This window comes from Thalassophryne amazonica, chromosome 13, assembly GCF_902500255.1.
Source record: "Thalassophryne amazonica chromosome 13, fThaAma1.1, whole genome shotgun sequence".
Lineage (NCBI taxonomy): Eukaryota > Metazoa > Chordata > Actinopteri > Batrachoidiformes > Batrachoididae > Thalassophryne > Thalassophryne amazonica.
The window spans coordinates 84,128,931-84,154,721 of record NC_047115.1 but is presented as its reverse complement, the minus strand read 5'-3'; the positions used below and the strand labels follow the sequence as shown (position 1 = coordinate 84,154,721).

The 25,791-nt window shown below is 40.1% G+C and overlaps 1 protein-coding gene across 7 annotated transcripts in view; it reads left to right on the top strand.

Moving 5' to 3' along the window:
- Positions 1-25,791, top strand: part of klc1b (kinesin light chain 1b) — a 101,708-nt gene that overhangs the window by 33,661 nt on the left and 42,256 nt on the right. For 4 of the 7 annotated variants that reach the window (XM_034185243.1, XM_034185244.1, XM_034185242.1 and 1 more), the window contains exons 6-14: positions 68-155; positions 5,469-5,570; positions 13,767-13,940; positions 18,441-18,540; positions 21,240-21,292; positions 21,487-21,554; positions 23,185-23,293; positions 23,429-23,437; positions 23,705-23,857. In XM_034185243.1, coding sequence (XP_034041134.1) covers positions 68-155; positions 5,469-5,570; positions 13,767-13,940; positions 18,441-18,540; positions 21,240-21,292; positions 21,487-21,554; positions 23,185-23,293; positions 23,429-23,437; positions 23,705-23,857 — 856 coding nt within the window. The remainder of the gene's footprint in view (positions 1-67; positions 156-5,468; positions 5,571-13,766; positions 13,941-18,440; positions 18,541-21,239; positions 21,293-21,486; positions 21,555-23,184; positions 23,294-23,428; positions 23,438-23,704; positions 23,858-25,791) is intronic. The other 3 variants (XM_034185245.1, XM_034185247.1, XM_034185249.1) reach the window with 2 other exon arrangements.

Below are 25,791 nucleotides of genomic sequence, written 5' to 3'. Positions count from 1 at the left end.
CAGGAATGTTTTTAAACACGTCTGTTCATTCTCATCATACTCACCTTTCTTCTGTTTTTTCATGAAGGGATCAGAACAAATACAAAGAGGCTGCCCATCTGCTGAATGACGCTCTGTCTATTCGAGAGAAAACCCTGGGAAAAGACCACCCTGCGGTAAGATTGCCCCATGGAAATGGCAGCCATATTGTTGTGTACACATGTCCATGAGAAGCTGGATCTGATTAGTCATCTCTTCTGGCTTCATAGTAGACCGTTGTTACATTGTTTGGGGCATGCGCACTGAGTAGTCAGCAAGTCACTCATGTAGAATGCTGTGGGGAGCAGATTCTTTTAATGCAGACTTGCAGGCTCCGTGTAACTACATGGACATGACTGAATCTATGGATAACACTGTCACAAATGTCTGTAACTTATTCAGTGAAAGGTAGGCAAAGTCCCTTAAACTTGTCCCAGATGTGACAGTCTGAACAATAAGACAATATTTAACAGAGAACATTTCGTCTGTCAGCTGTAACCCTGTACACGCTGTGCACACATTATTGTCATTGTTCAATATTACAATAAAAACAGCTTGTGTGAAACTATTTTTAATTAAGGTCTTGACTGAAACACGCTTCGCACGAATGCTAGCTGTGTTTGGGAGGAAAGCCAGAGAAACAGAGGACCTTTCACAGTTCTCAGGCAGATTACGGAACTCTAAAAAAAATGCAATGTTGCATTCATTTATGAAAAATATTCAAGTGTACTGCTTAGGGCTGCAGCTATCGATTATTTTAGTAATCGAGGATTCTATCGATTATTCTGGTGATTAATCGAGTAATCGGATAAAAAGTACTTTTGCGTTTTAAAATATAAACAGTCCAGGGCTCTTCTTAAGCAATGGCACAATGTCGCTGCAACATCACAGAGATTGTCAAATTTAGTGTATCCCTTTCTGTTTTCCTGGGTAATTTTTTTTTTCACATCTTTACAAGTTTTGGCTCTTTCCTGTTGTCAGGAGCTCAGCCATAGTCGGGCCAAAGTCTTGACATTTTGCTGAAATGGTGATGGGATGTTGCTTTCTGTTTTTTGTTTTCCCCAGCTTGTAAAATTTAACCATTTTTAAGTTTTTTTTTGTTGTTGTTGTTTTGTTAAAGGTTGATGGGCTGGGTCTCTGCGTGATTTTTTTTTTTTTTTTTTTTTTAGATCCCTCTTTCTCTGCGATTCAGCCAGTGCATTTCAGTTTGAACATGTAAGCAGTCAGGTTTTTTTAAAATTACTATTATTATTATTTTATTTAGGTTACCGTGTTTGTTGTGTGTTGCCCAAAAAGCAAAAATTAAAAAGCGAAGCACTCAGTGCGAGTCTGAGCAAAACACAGAAGGAAGAGTGGACTTCTGCTGAGAAGATATTTTACCTGTGTGGCCGAGGATGGAGCTGTGAGGGCAGTGCTGAGCCGCTCACACCGGCCAGAGAGAGGCGGCCACCGCACAATAGCCACTCCCCGCATACAGTGGAGAGTAGGCAGTGGACAAAACAGTGTTTCTTTTAAACAGACAAACACACTGCTTCGCTTTAAATTTGCAGTAAGCTATTTCAGATGATCAGTGTGGACTGTTTTTCTCCTAAGAGGCTTTATTTCACTCTGTGTGTCGTGTTGGAAAGCTGTAGCTTTTGTGCTAATTTGATTAGCGTTTACATGGCCTGTGCGCGCAACTGCAAATGTTCTAGTCTTCTTCTGTTGCCCTAATATCTATCTGTGGTGCAAATTTGGTGAGAATCCGTGAAGTAGATTTGAAGTAATCCTTCAAAGCCTATATAAAGGGAAATCATCCAGAATCTGGATCCGGATCACCTCCAAAATTTAATGGAGTCTTACATGCCATAATATCTATCTGTGGTGCAAATTTGGTGAGAATCCGTGCAGTAGTTTTGAAGAAATCCTTCAAAGCCTATATAAAGGGAACTCTTGAGCCAGAATCTGGATCTGGATCACCTCCAAAATTCAGTGGAGTCTTCCATGGCCTAATATCTATATATGGTGTAAATTTGGTGAGAATCCATTAAGTATTTTTGACTTAATCCTTCAAAGCGTATATAAAGTGAAATCTTGATCTGGATTTGGATCCAGATCACCTCCAAAATTTAATGGAATCTTTCATGGCCTAATATCTATCTGTTTTGAAAATTTCAGCAAAATCCGTGCAGTAGTTTTGACGTGATCTGCTAACAGTAATCCTTCAAAGCCAATATAAAGTGAAACTTGACCCAGAATCCGGATCCTCTCCCAAATTTAATGGGTTCTTCCGTGGCCTAATATCTAGCTGTGGTGAAAAGTTCCTCAAAGTTTTGACGGAATCCTGCTAGGCAGAAATTAAACTTTTTGGTGTCCAAAAAAAAATATATATATATCGGGGTGCGCCGACCAGTGTCGTGCACATCCAACCCACACAAAGTACACAATACACAACCATATACAACACACAATACACAAGCATTAACAATACACAGACCATGCAACCACAGTCAACAGCTAAAAAGGTTGTAAGTGCTGGATGATAAAGTGCTTTTAAATAAAGTGCTGTTAAAATGTGCTTCAAGCATCAGTTTCAAGCCATGAAGGGATTAAAGTTCAGTGTCAAGACATAACTCTTGGCTTCTGTGGGTGTGAGAGGAGAAACTGGGAATAGTGCAGCATTTTTATTTTTAATCTTACATATAGTCCCGACTTTTTCTGATTTGTGGTTGTTTCTGTTGCATTTCTGAATTTACAGAAATGTTGTAAAGAAAAGTCTTAACATTTTATTGTTTTTTAAAACTTTGTAGAACAAATGCAAACACCAAACTATTATAAAGAGGGAAAAAATACATGGACATGTGCAGGAAAAACTGAGCAATGCAGGCTGTTTTGACTCCCATATTTTTATAAAATAATAATAAAATAAGAAGTAACTTACTTTGAAATAAATAAAACAGCTGTAGCCTAATAACTTTGAAAAATATAAAATCAGCAACTTGTATTTTTATTCTGACTCGAGTTCATGTCCTGATTTTCTCCTTGTCAGTCACATTTTGTGCTTGAACATAAAACAACCATTAAGCTCAAAATCTAAAATAAATATCTTTGGAAAATAACAGCCTGTTAAAGTTAAGAGTTCTCACCTGCTTTATGTGATTTTGGCTTCTGAGGATCACTGCAGAGTTTCTCCACATCAGCTTTTTTTAAACACACGTGTTTTTGATTTTTATACTGTTCATTCATATATTCTTATTTTTAAAGGAATTTTGACCATTTATTTCATCTCATAAATTCAGTATAACTGTCACTGACATGCGCACACAGTGTGAACAGAAACAGTTTGAACTGTGCAAGGAGAAATAAAGGCAGCGCCACAGTTTTGTTTGTCTTCTTAACATGTTGCTTCACTCTCTCTGCTCCATGCGCTCTCTCTCTGCACTAACTGGAGCGGCTCCTTGACGGACGTAATAAACCCATTAGTTCCTGTATTTTCTTTTTCATTGACAATAATGGACATTTGCCTCATGTGAAGCAGACCTACACACACAGTAAATAGTCTTTTAATCTGACCTGCTATTGCCTCCTTTCATCCGGATCCATCATCATAGACACACTGATGTCCAAATAAGATGTCCTTGTTTTGGAAATACTTTAATTCCTTATTGTAGAAGATGTTTGTGAATAAATGCAGCATTTTTGGAGAAGTGTAATGCAGTGTTCCAGGTGCCTTTTCCATCCTGCTGCTGCTTTGTCATGCCACTGACAAAAAGGAAAAAAAAATCACTAATTTTCAAAGCTGAAAAAGTTTTATTAGTGCTCCATTTATTTACGATCAGTTTTCACAGCAATCTCTCATTCAGCTTTCTGGTCGTGATGGAATTATATTTGATTAATGATCCACCAACCAACAAAACAAAATAAAAAAAGGGTTTGTAAGCGGCTGAACGTTGTACTGACGTGACTGATTCGACATGACCTGACCCCACCTGTCACACTGTAGAGCAGCTGTGCCCAGCCCTGTCCCTGGAGGGCCCCTGTCCTGCATATTTTCTCACTCTCCCTGTTCCACTCCCAGGCAATTAACTTGATCAGCTGTGCTCAGCCAGTCAAGAGTTGGAAGGTACCACTTTAAAAAAGATCAGGTGTGACGTGAGTAGGTAGACATGTAAAACATGCAGGGCATGGGCCCTCCAGGAACAGGGTTGGTGGAGGGCCCCTGCCCTGCATGTTTTCTACATGTCCTCTGAACATGGAAGCTTGGCCGGCCCACCTTTTCTTCTTCCGTGGTTTTGAAGCTTCACTGTCAGCAAAGTCCAGCGGGATGGATAAAATCTATCAATCCAGGTTTGTACTGATAAAAAAACTTCAAAGGATTTTTCGACCTGATGTAGGGTTGAGTAGAATTGCGGAGACTTGATGTACAGTAAAGAAGTGTTGTGTAGACTTGCATAAAACTGCGTACTTTCTGTGTCCAGTGCTCTACACCGAAAAAATTAAACGTTTAATTTAAACATGTTTAATTTTTGCATCCACCTCACGTACCCCTCAGCACACTGCTGCGTAGAGGAGCAAAAACTCAGCATAAAGCTGCTTAAATTCAGCGTAGAGCTGTTCAAACTCAGCGTAGAGCTGCTTAAACCCGGCATAGACCTGCTTAAACTCAGCATAGAGCTACTTAAACTCAGCGTAGAGCTGCTTAAACTCAGCATAGAGCTGCATAACTTGCCAACTCTATGTTGGCCCAGTGTGAAAGGGGCTTAATGTATACTGGTTTTTTAAAGGGGGGGGGGTCCGAATTATGGCTCACCAAAACTGTTTTTGCAGAGCAAAAAACTCTGAGCTGCTGGTAACAGACACTGTTTTAGTGGGCAAATGCTAATGATGTTTCAAAGGAACCAGGAGAAGTGACTTATTCCATGGAGGCATTGCTTCTGACGTAACACTTGGCAGTGGGCCAGGTTGGATGTTCAACACATGCTACAGTGAGAAGCTTCTCAGCCTATTTGTTGTTTCATTGTGTGAAAATAATAATTCAGTTGCAATAAAAACTATAATTATTGTGTGTTGGCATCTTTAATTTAAGAAATTAAGCTTAAAAATACTTGAAAATACTTTAAAAGACCTAAAGGTCCTAAAGTTACCTGCAGTGATAAAATAGCATATGACCCCCCCCTAAAAAAACACACACACACAGAAACTGTCAAAACCAAAACCCAAAGGTATGTAGAAGGACAGTACAACTGCTAATTTGGGGAAGGTTTAAAGGTATCAACAGCTGGATCCTGACCAACACTAAATAACACCATAGTCCTTCAAAGCTTGACCACAAATTAAAAAAAAAAAAAAAGTGTGAGTGATGGGCTTTACTGATTCCAACCTAAGTGTGTTTGAAAATACATAAACTTGAATTATGAACATAAAGTCCAGAAATTGAATAATTCTAGTTTGTTGTATTTTTCTGTGTCCAGGTTGCTGCAACATTGAACAACTTGGCTGTGCTTTATGGAAAGAGGGGGAAGTATAAGGAGGCTGAGCCTCTGTGTAAGAGGGCTCTGGAGATCAGAGAAAAGGTAAGCCATGTCCCTGGACTACACTGTAGAGATGTGCACAAAGCTCTCATATGGCTGCTGTAAAAGCTAAAATAGTCGGCCGTGGGCCAGCATGGTCCTGCGTGCACCCCCGCAATCCACATTTGGTGTTATGAGAAAGCTTAGCATGTCTAGATTACAAAGGTAACTGGTGACAGCAAAAATACTGGGACTTGTTCAAAGAGTAGGGCCACGGTAGGAGAAGGCTCTATACCCCACAGACTTCTTTTTCACCCTTGGAACACACGGAAGCCCTGTGCTCTGTGAACGTAAGGGCTGTGCCGGTACATAGGGCTTGACCAACTCCACCAGGTAGGAAGGAGCCAGTCCATGAACAATTTTATAGACCAGCAACAGGACCTTAAAATCTGATCTGGCAGAAACTAGAAGCCAATGAAGGGATGCCAGAATGGGTGTAATGTTGCTGTCAGACTTTGTACTTTGTGTCATTCTGCACTAACTGAAGGCCCCTAATGCTGGACTGCAGCAGACCAGAAAATAAAGCATTACAATAATCCAGTCTGGAAGAGATAAATGCATGTATCAAAGTCTCAGCATCAGCCATAGACAGGATGGGACGAATCCTTGCTCTGTTTCGCAGATGGAAGAAGGCAGTCCTCGTAATATCTCTAATGTGGAGGTCAAAGGACAATGTAGGATCAAAAAGTACCCCAAGATTCCTCACCTTGTCCGTATGATGTATAACACACGAACCCAAACTAAGCGCCAGCTGGTCAAATTGATGCCGATGTCTAGCTGGACCAAGAACCATCATTTCAGTCTTATCAGAATTTAAGAGTAGGAAGTCACTAGACAATCAGCTTCTCACAGATACAAGACAATCTTATAAGGATTTTATATGGGGAAGATTACCAGCAGTTATCGGCATGTACAATGGAGTATCATCAGCATAGCAATGAAAGGCAATTCCATAATGCCGCAGAATATGCCCAAGGGGCGCTATATAAAGTGAGAAAAGCAAGGGGCCTAACACAGACCCCTGTGGAACCCCAAATTTCATTCACACAACACAATGAGAACGACTGGACAAATAAGACGTCAACCAAGCAAGGACACTTCCAGTAATCCCAAAGTAATAAGATAAGATAAGAAAAGCCTTTATTCATCCCTCATTGGGGAAATTGCAGTGTCACATTGCAGCATAGAACAGTAGGAATAGAAGGGCATGCAATAAAACAGGCAAGTATCTCTTAAAAAACAACCAAAAAAAGCACTGAGTGCCGGGTAACGCTAAGGCTACCATTGTTCAGTTCAGTGCTGCACTGCCGGGAAGATATACACTGTCGGGATGTAAAAGTAATCAGATAAAGTGACTTCAGTGTGAAATGTACGATAAGTTACTCTGATATTTACAATATGGACAGGTTAAAATATAGTAGGTAAAGTAGCTTAAGTTTGCACCATAAGTTAAATTATTACACCTAATAAATACAGCAGGTAATGATTATTGTCCTGGTTGCTATGGTTACCACAGTACTAGCATTGTTCATCGTACAGTCTAACAGCAGCCGGGAGAAGCGATCTGCAGAATCTCTCCCTCACGCAGCAAGGGTGGATGAGTCTGTCACTGAAACTGCTCTCCAGGGCAGACAGAACGTCCTGCAGGGGGTGACACTCGTGGTCCAGCATAGATTTAAGTTTAGTTTAGATTTAATTTTCCAGCCCATCAAGTAAAACACGATGATCCACAGTATCAAACACAGCACTAAGACTAAAACCATCGTGGTGTCCGAATCCATTGCACGCAGAAAATCATTCACCACTCTAATAAGCACTGTCTCTGTTTTCTAAAAGCAGACTGCAGTGGCTTAAAAAGATCATTCTCAGTAAGATTGTCCACAAGCTGTTGTGAAACCACTTTTTCCAGAATTTTAGAACAGAATGACAGATTTGATATTGGCCTATAATTATTCAATACATCAGGGTCAAGATGAGATTTCTTAAGCAATGGTTTAATCACTGTAGATTTAAAACACCTAGGAACAGAACCAGAGGTTAATAAAAGATTAATCATTTCCAGCAGAGTCGGCCCAAGAACGGGCCATAAGTCCTTAAACAACTTTGTTGGTATAGGATCAAATAAGATGCTGCTAAGTTCTGCTAATGACATTTCAAAGTAACCGGGAGAAGTGGGGGGGGGGTGGAATTTTGACATGGGGGTTTGTATGGATCTGATCTGGAACGAGCCTGAAAGATGCAAGAAGCACATTGTACTCATTGGTATGTTCCACCTGGTTTGTGTGTATATTATGATGCCAAGCCCTTGTGAAATAGCCAATGATACCAAATTTACGGTGCATCCTTAAAGTATTCACAGCGTTTCACTTTTTCCCCACATTTTGTTATGTTACAGCCTTATTCCAGAATGTAATAAATTCAAACCTACTCACAACATCCCATAATGACAACATAAAACTTTTTTTTTTTTTAATTTTTGCACATTTATTAAAAATAAAAGACTAATAAATCACGTGTACTATAAGTATTCACACCCTTTACTCCATACTTTGTTGATGCATCTTTGGCAGCAATTACAGCATCAAGTCTTCTTAAATATGATGCCACAAGCTTGGTGCACCTAACTTTGGGCAGTTGTGTCCAATGTTGTATAGTAACGAAGTAAAAATACTTCACTACTGTACTTAAGTACGTTTTGGGAGACTTTGTACTTTACTTGAGTTTTTTTTAATTCAGCTTACTTTCACTTTTGTATACTTCTGCTCCGATACATTTTCTATGCGCCATGCCATTACTCGTTACACAAAAACATACATGTCAACCTATACGGATTGTCCATAAATTATACAGATTTTTCCGAGTTTCAGAGTCATACGGACCTACAAATAAAGTCTTACGGATTATCAGGGTTTGGTCTGCAGCGGCTCTGTAATCAACCGTTTCTGCAGCTCGACTCCACTTTGATGGGTGAGTCATTGAAGCAATACTTCGATCCACTAGTTTGTTGGTTCTTTGATTCGCTGCTCTTCAGAAACGGCAAGTCTGCTTCTTTAACTCTTCTCAAAGCCATTAAAATATCGTGAGTCGCTTTTGTGTGGACTAAGTCACTAACTGGGACTCATGTTGTTGCAGTCAAGAAATGAGAATCGTCCTCCGTTCTGCGCGTTTAGAGCCGCGCCGCTGCGTGTCTCTCTGCTGAGACAGAGTCCAGTCAGAATGAATAAATTCAAATTGCCGCTTTAAATAAAATGACACCTCTTTCCAAACGCTGTAATACATAAAATAAACTACAATCGACTAAAACTTTTTTCTTCCCAAAATGAGACGTGCTGTATTCTTTATGAATTAAACTGATGCTGACATACAGCACAGCAGCTGTAAGAGTTCAGCTCAGATATATGGAAAGACATTCATTCCAATAATGTCTGAAAGGAAATGCTTTTGACAAAAACTACAAATTTTGTTTATTCCTATTTATGTCCAGAGATCAAGGATCCACCATGTAGAGTTTATTATGTCCAAAGTTTAAGGATCCAGTGACCAGTTTCATATTTATTTACTTTAAGACTCAATAAAATGTTGTTCAATTCAGTTTCAATTTAATGGGCTTATAAAGCACTAAATCACAACAAAATCCATCTCAGGGCACCTCACATAGAACAGTTCAACATAAAATAATTAAAATAAATAAATAAAAATTAAAACATTCAAAGACATAATTAAAAACAGAAGTAAAAGATTAAAACAGATAAATAAAAACTAGTCATAAGAAAGAGAATAAAAATGGGCTTAAGGCTTGACTTAAAAATGTCCACAGACTCCAACTGCCTCACGGTCGCAGGAAGACCATTCCACAGAGCGGGTGCACAATAAGAAAAAGCTCTTTGACCTGCAGACATAGAAAACCTGTAAAGCCTATTATTAGTACACAAAAAAAATCACAAGAGGTATAGATAAGGGAACTGCTAAAGAATCGGAACGATAAGCGGAATCGGTAATGGTATCTATTGATAAAATCTTATCGATACCCATCCCTAATAAACACAGGGGCGAAGTCGAGGATCATCGACATGCCAGTCTGCAACATCGGCACTGGTGAGGCAACTTTCGATACACTTGATGAAGTTCTGAGGTATGTTTTATTTTCGTCATTATATTCGATTTATTTTTCATGATTTTATTAATGTATTTCCATTAGTGACACAGATTTCTTGTTTCTGTAAAAAAATAACACAATTTGACACATTCACTTCTATAAAATTCAGCTTGACGCATGAATACTAGATCTCTATTGTTTGAAATTCAACTGTAGAGGAAGTACTAATGATCCTGACTTGAATGTCATTGTGGCAACTCATAATATGTGGACAAAAACCCAGTTATGTGATACCGCTATGCGGTTGTGTGTAATAAAACTGATTTTGAGGTTTGGAGGTTATAAGGATTTTGTGTTGATTTTATGGATTTTCTCACTTGGTTATACAGGTGGACCCTCAAAGGGGTTGAATGCGTTGGGGTTGTATGCGAAAAAAGTCGTGTTTTCACCCAGAGACACCACTGATTGCGAGTGACTGCAACGAAGTCAGGCCGATTTGTCATGAGGCATGTCCGGTAGGCTTTTTTGCAGTTGCGCACTTGGGGGGTGTTTGTCAGGAAAATGATCATTTCTCTGCATTGATTACAGACCTGCAGCGGGTCTATAATCAACTTTTCTGCAGCACGGCTTTGCTTTGGACCTTGAACCAATCGAAGCAGTGATTCGCAGATCGAAGCAGTGCTTTGATCTACGATTCGTGGAGTCATTGTTTTCCCCGCTAAAACCCTGAAGAGCCTGTCTGTGTGAGTAATATTTAATATTTTTATGTTAAGCTGACCTATTATGGTCTTCTGAAACAGTTGATAGATGTATTTTATAACTTAAAAACGGGACCAATGCTAACGTGTTAGCATGTCTATGGCGTTTTCAATGTTAAAGTTAGCATCAAGCTGTTTGCATCAGAACGTTTGTGTTGATTTGTTTTCTGTATAATTAATGGCTCAGCGTTCGTTGTTGTAAAAGAGTCAGATTGTAATTTTTTAAATTTATTTTATTCATTTATTAATAATAATAGCAAAAACAATAATAGTCTACATAATAGACAATAATAGTCAATAATAATAGACTAATAATGTTACAATACAATTTTAGAGAAAGAGACAAAAAGAACCAAATGAAACAAAACACAACAGAAATGATAAAACCATGTAACAATGAAAATAACTATAAATAACTGTTTCCTGTGAACACCTCGTGAGTAGCCTATTCTTGCTTAGGTTTTGAAACCTTGTTTCTGAAGTGTTTTTGTGTGATCTGCACAATTTTCAGTATTTTGACTAATACTACCAGTCATTTACAAGCCTAGATAAACTTTGTAATATTAAAAAAAATCAGTCCGTTTTTGATTATTAACATTTACTTGTACTTTTACTTTCAATACTTGAGTACATTTAGTTGTATGTTACTTGTCATAATTAAGTACAATAAATACTAGATACTTTAAGACTTTTACTTGAGTAGCATTTCAATCAGTGACTAAAACTTATACCAAAGTCATTTTTAAATGAGTATCTGTACTTTTACTTAAGTGTGATTTTCCGGTACTTTATACAACACTGGTTTTGTCCATTCCTCTTTGCAGCACCTCTCAAGCTCCATCAGGTTGGATGGGGAGCGTCGGTGCACAGCCATTTTCAGATCTCTCCAGAGATGTTCAGTCAGATTCAGGTCTGGGTTCTGGCTGAGCCACTCAAGGACATTCATAGATTTGTCCTGAAGCCGCTCCTTTGATATCTTGGCTGTGTGCTTACTATTACTGTCGCCCCAGTCTGAGGTCAAGAGCGCTCTGGAGCAGGTTTTCATCCAGGATGTCTCTGTATATTGTTGCATTCATCTTTCCCTCAATCTTGACTAGTCTCCCAGTTCCTGCTGCTGAAAAACATCCCCACAGCATGATGCTGCCTCTACCATGTTTCACTGTTGGGATGGTGCCTGATTTCCTCCAAACATGATGCCTGGCATTCACACCAAAGAGTTCAATCTTTGTCTCATCAGATCAGAGAATTTTGTTTCTCCTGGTGTGAGAGTCCTTCAGGTGCCTTTTGGCAAACTGCAGGTGGGCTGCCATGTGCCTTTTACTAAGGAGTAATTTTAATTTAATTTATTTAATTTTATGTAGCGCCAAGTCACAACAAAGCTGCCTAAGGCGCTTAACACGAGTAAGGTCTAACCTTACCAACCCCTCGAGCAAGCACACAGGCGACAGTGGTAAGGAAACACTCCCTCTGATGATATTGAAGTATAGAACAGAGCCTATATTGTCATTGTACATATAGATACAATAAAATCTGTCCTCTGCATTTAACCCATCATAATTACAGTTAAACACAATCCAACCATGAGGAGCAGTGGGCAGCCACAGTCCGGCACCCGGGGACCAACTCCAGATGTAGAGATGCTGCCTTGTTCAGGGGCAGAGGAAGGAGCATGTTTTGGATTGTGTGAGGAAACCGCAGTGCCCTGAGGAAAGAACATGCAAATTCCACACAGAAAGAGCGGGAAGCGATCCTACGACCTTCTTGCTGTGAGGCACCAGTGCTAACTGCTAAGCCACTGTACTGTCATATTGAGGAAGAAACCTCGAGCAGACCAGACTCAGAGGGTTGACCCGCTGCTCCGGCCATTCTAACGGTTACAAGGTTTTTGCAAAGTTTTACAAAGCTGTAGAAACAGAAAACGGGCAATCAAAACAAAAAAAGGTGCAATTGTTGAAATGACCACACAAGCATTTAAGCCACAGGCAGGGGGTCAACCTGCACCCTGGGGTCATCCATCCATCATGCCATCAATGGGCCTGTCACTGTGGCAGTTTATTCCAAAATGCAGACTGCAGCGTGCTGCTTCACCCTCAGGCATGGCATCTCCTGATCAGTCCAGTGGCCTGTGGGTGAGTAGCTTCCATCTGACCGCAGTACCCTACAGGATTGATTAGGGGCTTGTAACAGAGATGGTTGTCCTTCCGGAATGTTCTCCTCTCTCCACAGAGGAAAGCTGGAGCTCTGACAGAGTGACCATCAGGTTCTTGGTCACCTGTCTGACTAAGGCTCTTCTCCCTTGATCACTCACTTTAGACAGACGGCCAGCTCCAGGAAGAATCCTGGTGGATGTGACCTTCTTCCATTTACAGATGATTGAGGCCACTGTGCTCATTAGGGCCTTCAAAACAGCAGAAATGTTTCTGTCCTCTTCCCCAGATTTGTGCCCCAAGACAATCCTGTCTCAGAAGTCTACAGACAATTCCTTTGACTTCATTCTTGGTTTGTGCTCTGGCATGCACTGTCAACTGTGGGACCTCACATCTAGACAGGTGTGTGTGTTTCCAAATCATGTCCAATCAACTGAATTTACCCCAGGTGGACTCCAATTAAGCTGTAGAAACATCTCAAGGAAGATGAGTTGGAAACAGGATAGACCTGAGCTCAATTTTGAGCTTCATCACAAAAGCTGTGTATACTTATGTACATGTGATTTCTTACATTTTGTATTTTTAATAAATTTGCAAAAATCTCAGTAAACCTTTTTTTCACATTGTAATTTTGAGGTATTGTGTGTAGAATTTTTAGGAAAAAAAAATGGAATTTCATCCATTTTGGAACAAGGCTATAACATAAAAAGTGGAATAAGCGAAGCGCTGTGAATACTTTCCGGATGCACCGTATAGGGTTGTGTGTGTGTGTGGGGGGGACGCTGGCCTGTGGCCTACAGTCGCCATTTAGCTAGTTGTAAGTTAAAGTCTCAGTTGGAGTCACTGTAATGCCAGGCACTATAAATAGAGAAAAGAACAAATGATTTTCTTAAATTGTCTGTGACATTCCCACTGAGGGCTGTTCCTCCGTCGGAGGCTATTAGCAGTTTTAATAGATATGACAGTAGAAAATGGAGAGCAGGCATTGGGGGATAGAAGAAAGGGTAAAGCTCTGAAGCTCAGCATGCTACATAGAGCCTCTTTTCCTGAAGCCCTTTTCTGCACGTTCTGTTGATCATCAGTCTATTTTAGATCTCCTGAGTGCCTGCAGCAGACTCTCATCTGTCACTGGTAAAAATGACTGAAGTAAGCAAACGTTGAGTCCACACATTAAAGCTGATTCTTTCTCTACCATCAGGTCCTAGGGAAGGACCACCCAGATGTAGCCAAACAGCTGAACAATCTGGCTCTGCTGTGTCAGAATCAGGGCAAGTATGAAGAGGTGGAGTACTACTACTGCCGTGCCCTGGAAATCTACGAGTGCAGACTGGGTCCTGATGATCCGAATGTCGCCAAAACCAAGAACAACCTGGTGAGAGAGAAACGGGCACAGTCAACTTTTATAATGTCCCACCATTCTGAATTAGGTTGTGCAGGCAGGAGTGTCATCAGACTTATGTCTGAGTGTGGACACGTTTCTGTGAGGATGATTCAGTAGCCGTACGTGGTAGACATTTCATATTCCTGCTGATTATATTATGGGGAATTCTGTGCATACATGTGAATGTTAATGAAGATGAAGTGATTTCTCTTGTGAGTGCAAAACCCATGAATAATATGTGGTACATAGAGTATTTTTAAAGGATGGACTTGACTTGATGTGTCTAAATGACTTGCTTTTGTAAGTCCTTTCAGCTGTTTACCTCTGGGTCGCCGCAGCAGATCCAATATGGATCTGCATGTTGATTTAACACAAGTTTTACACCTGGTACCCTTCCTCATGCAACTCCAAATTACATGGAGAATAGGCAGGTGTCTGTGTATGTATATGTACACTATGTATATGTACACATTCCACTGTTTAAGGACATTTTGTAATGAAAGACGTGCGCGCAAATTTCTGTGTGCGCCACGACAGGAAAAACACCTCCATGTTGAAAACCATTTGTAAAATTCAGGCGGCTTTTGATGGCTTTCAACAAGTGAGTAACTGAGAAATTGTTTAACAACTTGGGCATGTTCCAACTTGCCCGTTAAGGTTTCCAATGGAGGTGTTTTTCCTGTCGCGACCCCCCGCGGTCGGGTCCGGCCCGACATGCGACTCTGCCCGCACGTTCTTTCATTACAAAATGTCCGTTAACAATGGAATGTCCGAATAAACTCCTCATGCTGACTTCTTCTGAAAGTTCTCTGTTCTCTGACGACTTCCTGGGTCAACAGAGCCTGAAATGTGGAAGTTTTCAACTTGAAACGGCGAGACGCTGCCACCTCGAAGCGCAGATCGCCGTCAGGCGCCGTCCTTAAAGCGACACTACCAGACCAAAATCTCTCATCAGCCGTTAAAATTTTTACCGAAAACCAGATGAATTTATCGAAAGGTGTCCACTTAGTTGTGCCTTACAGCTTTTGAAAAATTTTTTATCAAACACAGCAGCAGTCTGAGCCATTCCTAAACAATGAAAAATCGACGAGAGGGTGGGCGACTCCTCACTCAAAGACTGCCCACAGGCAAATGATGTAACCGACAGGCGTGAAAAAACTCTCGCATGCCCACGAGGGTTCAAGCATGTCTGATGTAATCACACGTGATTCAAATCCATATGGTTTTTGAAAAAAAATAATAAGGTCGGATACTTTTCTAACAGACTTCGTATGTGATATATGTATGTATGTACCGTTTTTTTCGTGAGTATAAGTCGCACCAGATTGTAAGTTGCATCTGTCCAAAAACGCCTCTTGAAGAGAAACACACATGTATATAAGTTGCACTGGAGTATAAGTTGCATTTACCATTTCATGCAAAAAAGCGCAAAATGAATATGAATCCCAGCATTATTTATTTATAAGGCGCACAGGGGCTTCAGGAGCACAGCTAACAAGCTAATTAATGTTGAGGCACAAAATGCTGAACTGCTTCTTTAAGCCGCTAAGTCTTACAGATGATCATATGTGAGGTGTACATGTAATAGCTAAACATTTGAAAGCCTGTTGCATTATTTATGTATTCATAACGCAAACACTGCTTTAGCAATCAGAAGCTAAGAGCGAATTAATGTTTTTGTTAGATGTGCAAACTGCAAGTAAACTGCTTTAAGTCACTGAACCACTGAGGAAGGATGAAGGATCCTATGTGAGGTGTGTGTGTAACGCAATTAAATGTTTTAACGCTGAACGTCTGAAAACTTTTTTGTAATACATTGTTGGTAAAAATGAAGAAACTCACCCTCAATTTTCTTGATGTTCTTAAAAAAGCAAATGAGTCCATATAAGGTTTCTTGCGAACGGGTTGCTGCTGAGCCATGTCACTTCCGGCGAAGTGGCCAATCCAGAGGTGAGAATTCGTACTTCCACGACTGGCCGCCCAATGAAAACCACCTCAGGCTACATCGATTGTCTGTTGAAATCAGCTGGTTTTGTCTCTAACTTGCTTCTAACAGCCAGCTGACGGCTCTCACTGCCTGAAACAATGAGATTTATACACCAAGCTGACCTGAAATGAACCATTGTACATTAAATTAAATTTATTGACGAGTCTGACCCCTTTGAAAAGTGACCAAATTACATGCATATGTATTGAGGTCGGCGATGTTTTCATCGGGCAGAAATGGCCACCAGAGGGCAGTCAGTGTAAAAGTCTGCAGCAACCCATAGGAAAAAAATAGTCTCTCTTTTTCCAAGTATGGCATTCCATTTCAAAACGTTATTTCTTAAGAACAAAAATGTTTGTTTTTTTCCTTTCTTCTTCTTTATTTGTGTTGTTCTTCTTTTTTCTTGCTTTTCCTTCTTCTTGACACTGCGAGTTTAGAAGAAGTAGTTAGCCTCTGCTACTATATATATATATATATATATATATATATATATATATATACCCTGTTCATCGTGCCGCTCTCGTTGGAGCGATGCATCTGCTATTTTGGAATTGTGGGATAGCTCGTGCCCACAGATTGAGCTCGCCGGACTACTTTCGGCTGACCCAGTTTCCAATTGTTTGCAAAATTTGCTGAATTTGCTGACATGAGTAGATGCTGCTGGATGAGTGTGAGTATTGACTTATGATCATTTAGGTGTAAAAACACAAGATATACACTAGTTCACAGGAATATATTACAGTTATCTGGGAACTACTTTTTGCATAGGAATTCATCAAGCACGTCGGCTGCGGGCGTGTACTAACATAGAATATACAAAACTATGTAGAAGTTCGGCCACAATGAGAGCGTCCACTTTTAGCTTGCCATAAGCTAAGCTAGTGAGACTCGTGAGACTGTGTATATTATTAGCCTCAGTGTTTTAGTGCAGCAGCTAAGAGAATATTTAGAGCAAAATCGTGCAAATGGTGATGCAAGCACCAAAGGTGGCACAAATACTCCTTAAACATTACTCTTTTGAAAAAATCAACTGGCCACTTGAATTTTCAATAGGCTGCCAGGTAGGGGTCAATTGAAGAATTACACAGGGGTCAAAATTGAAAATGTTCAAATCATTTTGAAAACTACACACATTTGTCTGATCATAAAGACTCCAAAAAGGTATAGTTTGGACTATCTGACTGAATGATCAGGAGTTATGGGGTAAAACAAGTGACTGACAAGTGACCGAAGTGACTGACAGTGGGTCAGCTAAAAGGCGAGTTCAGATGAGATCAGATTACTGTGGCATTTACTGTGTGTGTTTTGATCTGCTGTCAGTTGTGTGTTTCATTCCATAAAGATATTCATATTATTATTTGCTGTAAATGAGCACGGCTGCAAATTGTATTTTTCCTCTGGAGCTCAACATGAGGAACAGCTCAAAGTACAAAGTAACGCCATCACGATCGCTCGTATGATGAATGTTTTCAGTGTGACTTGACCCTTCTGAATGTAATTGTGCCCCATTAGGAAGTTTCCACCTCTTGCTTTTTTAAAACAAAAAAAGACAGTTTAATGTTGTGTTTCTCGTTTCCACTGTCATGAAAATTCCTGATTGTGAATCGTGATTTTTTTTTTTTTTTCAGTATATAAGTTGCAAAGGACTGTAAATCACAGGGCCTCTCAAACTAGTAAAAAATACAAACAAAAAAACATGACTTGTACTCCGAAAAAATATGGTGTGTGTATGTGTATATAGAGTAAAACTACAGTAAAAGTACAGCCGTTGGTGGGCTTTTATGATCACGCTGCTGCAGTTGGTGTTCCAGGTGAGGTTGCTGTCAATGTGCACCCCCACGTATTTAAAATGGGGCATGTTTTCCACCTCCTCACCCCCTGTGCAAAGGGGTGGAGGGTAATTCCTTGTGGCCCTCCTTAGTTTTCTTTTTATGGAGGCACAGGTTGTTATCCCTGCACCAGTCCTCCATTCATTCCATCTCTTGCCTATATGCTGACTCATTCTGGGAAATGAGACTCTCCACTGCTGTTTCATCTGTAAATGACAGTATAATTGCTCTGATATTTTGCAGTGCAGTCATATGTCAGCAGAGCATACAGCAGGGTGCTCAGGACACAAACGAAGATTCACACACTGTCAGCATACCGTCCAGTTTCTTAATTCAGGTGTTTCATCACAAAACATTTACTGCCACTAGTATATATGTAAGTTACTGTTTTGGTGGGGTGGTGGTGATTTTGTGAGCCTGTTCTCAGATCTCGAGTTTGAAATTGCAGTTCTTCTTTCATACTAAATCAGCAGCATCTTCCTAAAGCCCTGCTTCCTGTTCCTTTCCTCTCAGGGACGATGCAGAGGCTGCGAGGGAGGTGTTGTGTCACTTTTCCTGACTTACACTCTGAAAGGAAAATATGCTGACAGAGCGCCACTGCTATCAGGGGGCACGTTTCGAATCAACCGGTCAATTTGATCAGACAGTGAAATGTGCTTTCTGCCCTCTTTCCAGGCATCCTGCTTTCTCAAACAGGGGAAGTACAAGGAGGCTGAGATTCTGTACAAAGAGATTCTGACCCGTGCCCATGAGAAAGAGTTCGGATCTGTTGATGGTAAGGTTTTACAGAAGGCAGTGCAGTCTGTAATAAAGCACATTTTATGCTGTTTATTTGGTTACATGTAGGTTGTCCTTATGGTTATTTCTCTTCAACATTGTCTTCTATCTCCTGTTTGTGTGACAGTAGTGGATGCTGTATTAAGCAGAGTGCCAACCTTCATCATTCAGATGGCTGAAAGTCTTTACGGAAACCCTGTGAATGAATAAATAAATTGTCTCAAAGACAGCCTTTTGCATTGTTCTTGTCTTGTCACTGAAGACGTTTGTTGGCTGACTTTGTAAAAGGAAAAAATGATCATGGCACAATGAACCGCTCTGAAGCTTACTGAACAAACCCCAAAGTGCTTTCTCAGAGGATGTCTTTCATCTGATCAGCATAAGAATATTGCTTAAATTAAATTTCTGTTTGTTAACCTGTTGGTATATTGAAGGCGAAAGAGAAATTTCACATCAGCATCTAACATTGTTCAGTTTTCATGTTTTACTGATGTATACCAGAGCAGTATGGCTTCATGTCGGCAGTGGACCTCATCCTAACTCTGCAAATAGTCTGTGAACACAAGCATGAATATCTGTAGGGCTTCTTTGCAGTCTACACTGATTTTTGCATCGTGTTTTTTTTTTTTTTCTTGCTAATTGGGCTGCTCAGTTGATATCCTGACCATTTGCAGGAGCCCTGGCCTCCATAAAAGTACCGGTACTGTACAGAGGGCGGATAGAGTCTCTCACTTCTTCTTAGAGAATTGTGGTTTCATCAGGAATGGGTTCTGGCTCCTAATTTGTTCACTGCTTACCTGGACTGGGTATTTGGTAAGCACGTGGACTCCAGTGGCTTTGTCGGTGGGGAGAGGCTTACTGACCTCAACTTTAAAGACAATGCTGTGATCTTTAAGGGATCAAAGCATTCCCTGATTTCAGCACTTGAAATGCTGAGTGAGGAATCTAAGAGTTTGGGTTTGTGATGGCCCTGGGTCAACACTAATGTCCAGACTTTATCTCAGCAGTGACATTTGTGTCTCTGGGTCTTTGGCCTGTGGGATTAAGAGACACTTGAGAAGAGCTTATGGAGTCAAGAGGTCACTGGACAGAGGTGTTTGGTGATGCCAATATCTTTGCAGGAGAACAAAGCTCCAAATCTTTAGAGTCCTGCTGCTTCCTGTGTCACTGTAAGGTTGACAGACTTGGACGCTATCCATAGGTCTATGGTTATGACTATACAGTGGCTTGCAAAAGTATTCATCCCCTTGATATTTCACACATTTTAATTTATTTATGGCATTTCAAATGCAAAAAGTAAATCAGGCTTCTCAGTAGAAGAATTTCTAAAATGATCTGCCTTAGACTCAAACTGAAAGCAAATCTCTACAACTTGGTATGAATTAATTAAAAATATAAAAGCCAAGAGGATGGGTTGCATAATTAATGGACCCATTTGGTATAATACTTCTAAGTAATCAGTTATATTACAAGTATTCTTGAAACAAGTCAGGGGATGATACATGAACATTTCCAAGTCACTGAATGTCTTGGACTTTGTTTACATCAGTTATGAAGAAATAGAAACAGTATGGCACTCTGTGGTAAATCTGTGTGGAGTAGACAGTTCTCAAAAACTAAGCAACTGTCCAAGAAGGAGAAGAGTGAGGAAAGCCGCCAAGACACCCAGACAACCCAGAAGAAGATAAAGGCTTCTCTGGCTGTGATTGGAGAAATTGTGCATAGTGCATATTTTGCATTTTGTATCCCTGCTTATACAGCTTCATCATGAAGTTGCACAGAGGAGGGTTTTATTAAAAAGACCTGAAAGTTCAAGTTGTAGAGATTTGCTTTCAGTTTGAGTCTAAGGAAGATAATTTTATAAATTTTATATCGAGGAGCCTGATTTACTTTTTGCATGTGAAATGCCATAAACAAATTAAAATGAGTGAAATACCAAGGTGCTGAATACTTTTGCAAGCCACTGTATGTCTTTTGTACTAGGTGTATCTGAAGGATCCTTGGGTATCGTTTCAAATTGACTGTGTCAAACTAACTTATTTAGGGATACTCGGAGGAGGCATACTGTTTGCATTGTGAGGGAGGGTCAGCTGCAAGATTTTCACCGTGCTCACTTTTCTGGACATGATTCAGGGCACAGATACCTCAGGGCTGAGGATCCCTGCCACTGGAAAAGCCCAAGGGGACGTCCACATTTCACCCAGCTGTAGCAGATATGTAGGTGGCTACTTGTGAGAGGTGGGATGTGCCTGCCTGAGTTTTTGAAAACAACAACCTGTGTTGCTTCATGCAGTACCAATCCATTCTCCCAGCCTGATCTGATGATCTCATGTGCATTTTATTTTTATATTAAGGGTATTTTCCTCCTAATTTTTTATCATGTGTAGTTTATAAAGTTATATGCAAAAAAATTATACTAAAAATAGTGTGTAATTATTTTTACTCAAGATCAAACTGACATTAACAGCATTTACAATATTAACAAGCATACTTTAGTGTTAATATTAAACAGTTTATATGGTAAGGAACTTCATCGGGCCATTGAGCAATCTGAAATTAGTGAAATGTCTCTCTCACTCACAAACTAAACAAATAGTGAGTGTCGGGTTAAGATTCTTTTGATAAAATGAGGACTTGCTTTGAGTTCACTTCCCACACTGTTGCAATGTGTAGAACACATCTCCTTTGTGTCTGCAGCTGAAAACAAGCCCATTTGGATGCATGCAGAGGAAAGAGAGGAAATGAGCAAGGTGAGATGCTTTCTGTCATCAAGATGTCATTTTCACAAAAAAAAAAGAGCTTCAAATCTTGAATGCAAGGTTACAACCTTTCCCCCCTCCCGTGTTTGTGGTGGTACCTTCTGTGTAAATAGAGGAAAAATGCTGCTGATCCAGTTTAAAGCACTGTACTCCTTCTCTTCCTCTTGTCTCATATTTACTTCCAGGGCAAACACAGAGACAATACCCCATACGGCGAGTACGGAGGCTGGTACAAGGCCTGCAAAGTCAACAGGTGAGGGAGACTTTGATAAGGCTGATGATTACAGCAGGGTCATAAATGACATCAGAAGCAATAAGTATGTTTTTTTTTTTCATCCATTTTACACTAGACGGCCTTCTTGACGCAGCTCCACAGTACATGGAGAAATGTGGCAGGGATGGGGTTTGAACCGGGAACCTTCTGCACTGAAACAAAATGCACTGACCACTTTTCCGCTACCTGTGTCCCCCCTCCCCCCCATATGCATATGCATATATATATATATATATATATATATATATATATATATATATATATATATATATATATATATATATAAACTGCTGATTAGCAAAGCTAACTTTTTTGTCAGCGGATTAGCTTTTAGCCACTGGAGCCATGGACTTTGAATTAAAACACCCATTAGCTAATATCACATGGACAGAAGTCTTTTGTAGCACCTTAGGGTGATGTGCACGTCATCCAATGATTCTCAGGTAAATGCTGCCTAATGCATAAACCACAGCTTAAAACTCCCTCCCAGAAAACACTGTTCAGCCTACACAGGCTACATGTGGTTTAAAAGCATGTACTTTGTAAAACAAATTTGAGGAGGGTTTCATGTGATTATTTATTTATTTATTTATTTATTTATTTTTTTGATTTATAAATGTATTTTGTGATGTCAGTTGGGCCTTTTTTTGTTGGAACTTTATTGCCTAAAGTAAAAGGGATTTTACAGGCAATTTACATTACAATTTACAACAAGTAGCAACAAGTGTTGAGATTTGTCTTTACAATGGGCTCAGAATGTACTCTGTTACAGAGAGGCTATTGATATCTGCAGAAAAAAAAAAGAAGTAAAATACAGATTCAGAGGTCATTCAAAAAGAGATGGCACACGTGACCATCTTCTGAGAAATAGGTCCATTTTAAGTTGGAGTTGGGCAGTTAGAAATTCCATCTGGTATACTTGTTTTAGTTTTTGTGTCCATTGAGGAATAGTCGGTGGGCATGGTTTAAGCCAATTTAGAGTGACTGTTTTTCTAGCTACCAGTAAAAGTACATGCAAAATATATTGCTGATCTTCATTTAGTGAGTCTCTTCTTGAGTGTAAATCAAACAGAAATAGAAGAGGGTCCATTGGTATGTCCATCCTTATGATGTCCTCAGTCTTCTTCTTAACATTTTCCCAGAATCCTTTTATTTTTGGGCAGTCCCAGAATATGTGGGTATGGTCTCCTACCATGCCACATTTTCTCCAGCATTCATTATTGGTAGTTGTTTTAATCATGTATGACTTTAACGGGGTTCTAAAGAATCTTATTTTTGTTTTCCAATCAAACTCCTTCCTGTTTTGACTTCCAATTCCTTTATGACATTGCAGGCATGTATGTTCCCATTGCTCATCTGTTATTACATTCATCTCCAGTTCCCAGTTATATTTAATATGCAGAGTATTATCTGACATATTTTACATTAAATTTTGTACATTAATTATATTTTTTTCAAAGTGATTCCTTTTTCAAATAGTGTTACAAAGTACAATTCTATATTAGTAGGTTCAGTTGGGCCTTTTTTTTAACACCTTCTGATTTTAGCATTTTAATGTATGGTCTTTGGCGTGACCCGTTGTGATAGTTCTGTTCTCTTGTGTGTGCAGCCCCACTGTTAACACCACCCTGAGAAACCTGGGAGCTCTGTACCGCCGACAGGGCAAGCTGGAGGCTGCCGACACCCTGGAAGAATGTGCCGTGAGGTCACGCAAGCAGGTCAGAAGTGTTTTGTTATGCACGCAAACAGAGCGTCTAGTTTTTCTTTTTCTAAGTTGTAAAATGTGCTTTCCATGTTAGTACACTCAGTCTCATGTTCTCTTCTTTCCTTTTTCTACATTGCTTTGGATCCAGAGCAACACAGTAAGTGGTTTGTGTCTGATTGCTCCATTAGAACCTTCACCTCTCCTCCGTAACATCACTCCCATTTCATACCGTTTCCTCGTCTCTGTGATGCTGTTGTGGCAAAGCTTTTAATGCATTCACAGACACAGGAAGCAAAAATCACTTTTATATCTCCAAATAACTGAGCGCTCTCACTCATGTGGACTAGCTAATTCCTTCCTCAGTGCTTGGTGTTATTATGAAGTGTGTTTTCTGTCTTTTGTGCCTGTTTGTTACTCCCATCAGGGCATTGACCCAATCCACCAGACACGTGTGGTGGAGATCCTGAAGGATACAGAGGGTGACAGGCGGAGGAGCAGGGACAGCCTGACCAGCGTTAAGTACGAGAGCGGCTCTGAGACTGGCGAGGAAGTGAGTATGGGCGTGGAGTGGAATGGGGTGAGTACAAATCCACCAAATCCCACAGGCAGTGGCCTCATAGGAAGAACAAGGCTGTGGTCAGAACCCCACAGAGACTGTGGGCTGGTACAGAACATCCTCATAATGTAGCTTCTAAACACGTGGTTTATCATTTATCAGGAACATGTGACTGTTCAGTTCCACTTCGAGGAGCTCTGTACCAGTTACTGTACTCCCTGCAGATCCACCTTGTTCTTCCTGTGGGCATTATCCACAGTTCTTCCTTTGAAAAAATGTAAAGCTGATTGAGTGTCTTGGCATGCTGATGTGTTGGACCACACCTTCATGTTTTGTTGTTCACTGCTTGACAGTGAGCTTCCAGTGTTTTGTTTGTGTTTGCTGCTAATGCTTCTGCACAAGTAACACAGGCATAAGCTCATTCTGTGGCACGCTGGCAGCATATGAAATATTTGCTTTTGTGGCATTCACAGAGACGGTCTGTCTCAGTCCTCATCAGGGTGTCTCATGTTTCCCCATTCCGATGTCCTTAACGCTCCTCATTCATCCTGCTGGCTTATTGCTTCATCAGCGCATTGGTGGCTGTGTTTCTCAAAGAACAACAACATCACAAATGATTACAGTCAAGCCACACCCACATTTCAAAGTATCACGCATGTAGAATAAATGTTACATGGGCGTGTGTGGCCGGTACGCTGATGTCTTAGTCGTCACCATTATGACAGTGCACCACAATATGGATTCCACAACACAGCAACATTGAAAATACAGAACATGCGTTAGGCCACTTTTTTAATGTGCCAAGGTAAAGTAACACACAAAAATCTTGCCCAATATCTATTAATTTTGACATAAACAAATATTTTGGTGCAGCTCTGATCCCTCTCTGTTGTTTGTTGCACAACATTTGTTTTTGGCACGCATGCACACCTGCTCACCAGTTATGTGCACGATGGAAATGGGAAAAGTGAACCAGCAGACCTTTTGCTCTGCTGACACATTTAAATCTTAACAACTTTGATTCATTCAGGTTGTCACCCAGATTTTCATTTTGAAGGAGTACATTTGAAATTAAAAATGGTCCATGTTAAAGTTTTGCTTAAAAAAAATTAAGAGAAGAAAAAATAATTTTTAAAGGGGTCATATAGTGCAAAACTGATAATACCTTAATATATGACTGTATAATAGAAACTGTTATTGAACCATTCACTTACATTTGTAATCTGTCTCTGTCAACAGGAATTTTCCCAGACGAAATGAAAATTGCCAAGGTAGTCCCATTATATAAAAATGGAGACAAACATAACGTTTCAAATTACAGGCCAGTGTCATTGCTTACACAGTTTTCTAAAATTATGGAAAAAGTTTTTGTGACAAGGTTGGATAAATTCATTGAGAAACATCATATTTTAAATATTGCTCAGTATGGATTCAGAACAAAACATTCGACAGCTATGGCAATTATGGAATTAACAAAGAAAATATCAACAGCAATAGATAATAAGGATTATTTGTAAGTGTTTTTATTGACCTGAAAAAAGCTTTTGATGTTATCGACCATAACTGTCGTTAGTGTCATTGTCTGCTAAATGTCTTGCCGGTTTGGACTTTGTTGTAGCGGTAGCACAGGTATCCAGTGGAGCACTGATGTTGTTGAAGCCTTCTGGTTAATTTGATGATGGTGTGTAAACAGCGATGCTTTGTCTGAGCCTGTGCCGCTCCTCTAACCTGTGCAGCCACACCCTTCATTGTACCAGACATGCATGTAACAGTGCCTGCCTGCTGGGCTCAGCCTTGACATGCACACTAATGGTCTGCATCTTTTCACATGGTCAGCAATGCATTGTGCTAACCAAACATCTGACAGTAACATTAGGCTTAAAGGCTGTGGGCTTACTTCCCACAGTGAATGGAACTGCTTTTGTCAGCACACCTGTCTGACGTCTAAACATATG